The sequence below is a fragment of the Pteropus vampyrus genome, unplaced genomic scaffold (genome assembly GCF_000151845.1).
Source record: "Pteropus vampyrus isolate Shadow unplaced genomic scaffold, Pvam_2.0 Scaffold238, whole genome shotgun sequence".
NCBI lineage: Eukaryota > Metazoa > Chordata > Mammalia > Chiroptera > Pteropodidae > Pteropus > Pteropus vampyrus.
In genome coordinates this window covers 1,721,723-1,727,722 of record NW_011889019.1, presented here as the reverse complement: position 1 = coordinate 1,727,722, position 6,000 = coordinate 1,721,723, and the positions used below count along the sequence as shown (strand labels likewise).

The window sequence follows — 6,000 nt, the reverse complement described above, 5'->3', positions numbered from 1 at the left end:
TCAACAGGCTGACACATAGTACCTAGATGGAGTAAGGGTGATTTCAGGGAGCCATGACACCCTTGCAGAAACATGGTGTGCAGATTTGTCAGCTGGGAGGTGGCACTTTTATAGTACTCAGCAATGATACTTGCTTTTAATCAGAAGTCAGATTTTGAGGAGAAACAGTCCTCTCTACATAGTAACTGATTAAACTGCATGTATTGTAGTGTAATGTATGGTCCTTATCACACAGCATTGGAGATAGAAGTGTTATCTGAGAAGGGAGTTAAGCATTCTTAGTATTCATCATGTCCCCTTGAATATTTATCTAGTGTTGGTATGTGCCAGATACTGTGTTGCTAAGCAGCTTTTCAGAGATTTTCTCATTTAATCTTCACAGTACCCCTCTGATGATTATTATCCTCATTTTACAGAAGAGGAAATTAAATCAGAAAGTTAAGTAATTTGCCTGAGGTCACACAGCTAGAAATGATGGAGCCAGGATTTGAACCTAGCCTCACTAACTCCATGCTCTTAACTACTGTGCTGTATGTCCTCAAACATTAAGAACTTTGTATAAAAATGTCATCAAAACAGATGAACCAGAAATAGAGTTATGTGGTATTCTTCCTACTGGCTATATTTTAAAGTTTTAAACATTTCTTTTGTGAGAAATAATCAATTTCAATCAATCAATTGGTGTCATGGAGCCAGGAAAAAAAAAAACTTGGTTCATACATGTTTGTTGAATTTTGTGTTTCTTTTCATATATTTGTTCATTAAAAACAATTAGTTAAACATAAAACTAAATGAAATTTTCTCTGACACTTTCATCGAACTTTTAATATAAATTCTCATCAATTGAAATAATTTATTAGAACATGTGATTCATTTTTTGATTGGGATAATATAGTCTGAGGACTTGTTTATTAATTTGTTCCAAAGATATTTATAGAAAGGCCACTATGTGCCAGATGCCAAGGCAAAATGGATGTAGTTTCTGCCTACTTGTGGCAGGAAGTCTAGTTGGGAACCCTCACATGAAACATATGGTCACAAAACTATATAATTATGAATTGTTATAAGACCTATGAAGGAAGAGTACAGAGTGCTGTGTGAAATTTTAGTAGGGGAATTGATTTATACAGTGGGGGCCATGGAAGGCATCTGAACCAGTGACATTTAAGCTGAGATATGCAAGATAATAAAGTGAAAAATGAGCTAGCTGGAACAAGCAACATGTGCAAAGACTCAGGTAGGGAAGAGTTTGTTGAGAAACTGAAACATGTGGATAGAGCTTAGTGAAAAAGAGAGTGCTGGGAGAACCTCAGGTGAAGGGATCTCAGAACAGAAAAATCTCTAGAAAAAAATTAGTATAAAAAAATAATGCAGAAAAAAAAACGAATGCCCTAAGTTTACAATGTTCTCATATCTGTTGCCTCAGTTAATCTTTACCAGAAGCCCATGAGGCAGAGAGGGCAAGCATAATTATGGTTATTTCTACCATTGAGGAATACAGCTCAGCCAGGGACAAAGTTATGCAGGTTTTGGTTCCATGATTTAGACCAGTGAGGCAAACTATGTGTGTTCTCTGGGAAGCCGGAAGGGAGCGGGTGGAATGAAGCATAAGTGACCTACCATTGTGCTGTGTGACCATCTGGAGAAAGCGGACTGTGAACTAAATTTAACAGTATTTGGTTGCCACTCTCTACCTACCCATCTAGGTATTTCACTGTGTCAAGACAGAAAACGAAATTTTGCATTTTAGAAAATGACTTTTAAAGTCACTTGCAAATTGGACAGTTCTGTAGTTCTGAGATTTATACATCAGGTCAAAATTTGGGCGTAGGCTGCGGATATCTGACTTGAACTAAAAGTCAGTGGAATCTGAAGGGTTAATCAAAATGAGAAACTACAAATCCCGAAATGCCTCGGGGCTAAGTCTCATCTTCAACCCAACACCTTTCTATTCCGCCAGTGCAGAGGACGACCAATGACGGTTAGCTATTTGAATAAACCAATAATACCACGAAACTGTTCTGGTTAAGAAGGGGCGGTCAAATTATCCAATCGTGTGGAAGAAGGGAGAACACCTTAGCCAATTCAAAGGCGTGGGGGCGGGGCTTGAAGGAGGGCGGTGAGAGAAGTTTGCTGACTAAGATGGCGACTGAGGCGCGGAGTGAAGGGGAGGTGCCAGCCCGCGAATCCGGTCGGAGGTGAGCCGAATTTTTGGTCCAGCTGCCTAGGAAACGAGGCGATGGGCTGGTCGTACTGACGCCTTTCCTTTGGGTCAGGGTGACCCAGCGGGGCCGGGCTTTGTGCCGTCCTCCCATGGCGTTTCGCACCCTGGCGCTTATGGGGGCTGAAGCGCCCTGGTCTCGCCCAGAGTTGGGCTTTAGTCGGAACCGCGCTCAGTCCTGCTGATGCTCATGGGAGGTCCACCCTGAGCGTTGGCTGCAAACTGATCAGTTGGTGGTGGCAGCGCTGCCTGCCTTTACGCTGAGACTCATCTTGATGTTGAGAACACTCAAGCCCAGAGCTGTTAAACGAATTCCCCAACGTCACACAGCGCTGGTAGAGAGCGCTGTCGGTACTTTTGAATCTGCTCTGAGTCAGTTTATATGGTTAAGTCAGCACGGATTTGGGTGTCAGAAAACGATTTGAGTCTTTGGGCCAGTTAAAAAAAATTTTTCTTTTTTATTGTGGTAAGAACACTTAACATGAGATCTACCCTCTTAGCAAATTTTTAAGTGTACATTACAGTATTGTTGACTATAGGTACAATGTTGTACAGCAGATCTCAAGAATTTTTCATCTTGCTTAACTGAAACTTTATGCCTGTTAAGTAGTAACTCTATTTCCCCTCCCCCAGTCCCTGCGAACCACTATTACACCCTTTAATTCTATGAATTTAACTATTTAAGATATCTCATATAAGTGGTATCATGCAGTATTTGTCCTTCTGGTTTATTTCACTTAGCATAATGTCCTAAAGGTTCATCCATGTTGTCACATACTGCAGAAATTTCTTATTTTTAACAGATGAGTAATATTCTCTCTCTCTCTCTCTCTCTATATATATATACCACATTTTGCTTATCCATTCATCTGTCCATGGACATTTAGGTTGTTTCCATATCTTGGCTATTGTTAATTGTGCCTCAGTGAACATGGGAGTGCTCATATTGTTTTCAGATCCTGATTTCAATGCTTTTAGGTGTGGGATTGCTGGGTTATATGATAGTTGTATTTTCAATATTTTGAGAAACCTTCATACTATTTTCCATAGCAACTACACCATTTTGCATTCTCACCAGCTATACAAAAGTTCCAGTTTCTTCTCATCCTCTCCAACACTTGTCTTTTTAATTTTTTTTACAATAGTCATCCTGACAGTGACACTGTGAAATGATATCTCAGGAACAAGGCGTGGATGCCCACTCTTGCCACTTCTATTCAGCATAGTACTGGAAGTCCTAGCCAGAGCAATTAGTCAAGAAAAAGAAAAGCAAAAAGCATCTAGATTAGAAAGGAATAAGAAAAATTGTCCCTGTTTGCAGACATGATCTTATGTATAGAAAATCCTAAAACTACTAACAAAAAACTTAGAATAAACAAATTTAGTAAAGTTGCAGAATGCAAATCAACATACAAAAATCAGTTGCATTTCTATATACAATGAACTATTTGAAAAGGAAATTAGGAAAACAATCCTATTTACAATAGCACCAAAAAGAATAGAATGCTCTGGCCAATTTTTAAACCTCTTTCAGCTTAAGTTTTTTCATTTGCAAATGGATGTAGTGATGTCTTTTCCAGAAGATGTCTGGATTTAATTAGACACTTCTTTTAAAGCTCATAGCACTGAGTACCACAGATAATAACCACTCAATACTTAAGAAATTTTCTTTTTCCTAGAACAACTAAAGAACAGATCAGAGGGATCTGTAGTTTAGGAAATCATTACTTTATTTCTACAGACCCATTCTCTCCTAAGCAAGCACATCAAAATTTAGTATTTCTTAGAAAGAATTTCCAGCTGGTCTTGCCCCAGCCTTGAGACCTTAGTTGTCTTAATTGATTACATATATATTAGAATTCAGTAGAGTGGGCTTATTTACATTCCTTGCCGGTAAATGAGTAAAACTCTTTAGTTTGGTGTCTCTTGGTGCCATTTATACTGAAGCAGGTTTTATGAACGGGCACTGAGCTCTTTCCCTAGCTGAGATGGGCATGGTTGAATGTGTAATTTATTTTCTTATTTATTATTTTTTTTAATTTAATTTTTTTTAGGGAAGAGTTCCACTCTTGGAGCTGTTTATAACTAGTTGACTATTTTTGCCTGGAAACTGTAGACGAGAGTAATAAATTTGATTAGATCATCCCTCGTCCTGCTGTAAAATCTTGAATTGTGATGAAAACCTGAAGACAAAAATACTATTCTGTAATAGAAATAGTTTGAATTCCTTTAAAGGATATTGCCAATGGCATGCAAATTTTGTGATAGTATTAGTTACGTGATTCACAGAGTCCATGTTCTCGATTCCAGTTGTAAAAGAGAAGTTGGGTTTCTGTAAGGCTTTTTGGGGGCAGGTCACATGTATATTTTTATTACGTATTTCCAACTTAGCTTAGTTTAGCTTTATGTAGGTGGTCAATAATGAGTGAATAATAGTCTTTGTTGTTTCTTATATATAAAATATTACTTTATGGTAATAAATACAAATTCTTTTTTTTGTCCTGAAGATAGTAACCTTTCTAATGTTCTGTCAATGGTGTGGCCCCTTGTATTCTATAAAGAAGAGGAAAGAATTGTCTGATTTGCACAGAGCAATATGTGTTTGTATGTTTTTTAAATTAAAATATAGCTGACATAGAATTTTATATTAGTTTCAGGTGTACAACATAGTGATTTGATATTTATATTCCTTACCATGTCCCTGCAATAAGTCTAGTAACCATCTGTCATCATACATGTTATTACAATAATGTTGATTATTTTCCCTATGTTGTACATTCATTATTGCATGTTGAATGGAGAATTCGTGATCATCGTTTAGAACCGTCTAGTTTTCTGTTTCTTCATCATTATTTGAAGCCTTCTCCTAATAATTAGAAATGCTTTAAATTGTTTAATCCAAGAATTAAGTAAGAAAAAATTGCTCTGTCCATTTCCAGGTTATATTTTGTCCTTTTGATGATAAACACCCCCTTCCCTCTATTTCTGGCCTTTGTCGGATAGAATGATGTTTTAAAATTTAACTCACTTCACTAATTATACCTTCAAATTAAGTGGATTATACTAAAGGGGAATCCACAAATAGAAGTTATCCACTCTACCAGTAGTAGTATAAAAATAATGACACTCTTACGGGTCAAAGAGAGAAAAAGCTAAAGTAGGAAATGAAATATAGCCACCTCCTCACATACTTGGCCTAGGAAAGTCCAGCTCAGTGATCTTTGAATTGAAAAGAGACATAAAAAGAAAGTGCTAACTATTATTAGATGAAGAGGGGAAATTGATAACAAAGAGTCACAGGCTTTTAAACCTAAACATTCAATGGAAAAAAAGAAACCCGTTATGAACCAGAGAAAGCAAAAAGAAACATATATGGGTAAAGAGAGGCAAAGCAAGCTGTGATAGTGATAATTGGTGACAGTTAATATGCCATCAGTGTCCAAGTTTTGGAGCTCAAGCCTGCTTCTGGAATTTAGGAACAGCAGGAAGCTTAGGAGCAGACTGTGGGATGCTTGCATTCCATTTTGGAAATGTTCGTGGAGGATATGGAAGGTGCCTGAAGATGGAGAAAGGGTTCTGTATCCTGCTAATTTACATACACATTAGAGTATGGAATATTGGTGACTAAACACATGACTTCCTGAAGCCTTTTTTGTTATATTGTTCTTTCTCTTAAGACAGCAATGTGGCCCTTCAAGAAAAGTGATAGATGGAACCTTTATTGCTCTTAGGAAGGCTCGTCTTTTCTCATATGAACAAGTTAAGTGGGAAAATATGGT

At 37.4% G+C, this 6,000-nt stretch overlaps 1 protein-coding gene across 3 annotated transcripts in view; it reads left to right on the top strand.

The window, feature by feature from the left end:
* Window positions 1-2,119: 2,119 nt before the first annotated feature.
* Window positions 2,120-6,000, top strand: part of ARHGAP19 (Rho GTPase activating protein 19) — a 49,553-nt gene continuing 45,672 nt past the window's right edge. For all 3 annotated transcript variants that reach the window (XM_023519847.1, XM_023519848.1, XM_011373990.2), the window contains exon 1: window positions 2,120-2,198. In XM_023519847.1, the coding sequence (XP_023375615.1) occupies window positions 2,143-2,198 (56 nt within the window). In that variant the 5' untranslated portion in view covers window positions 2,120-2,142. The remainder of the gene's footprint in view (window positions 2,199-6,000) is intronic.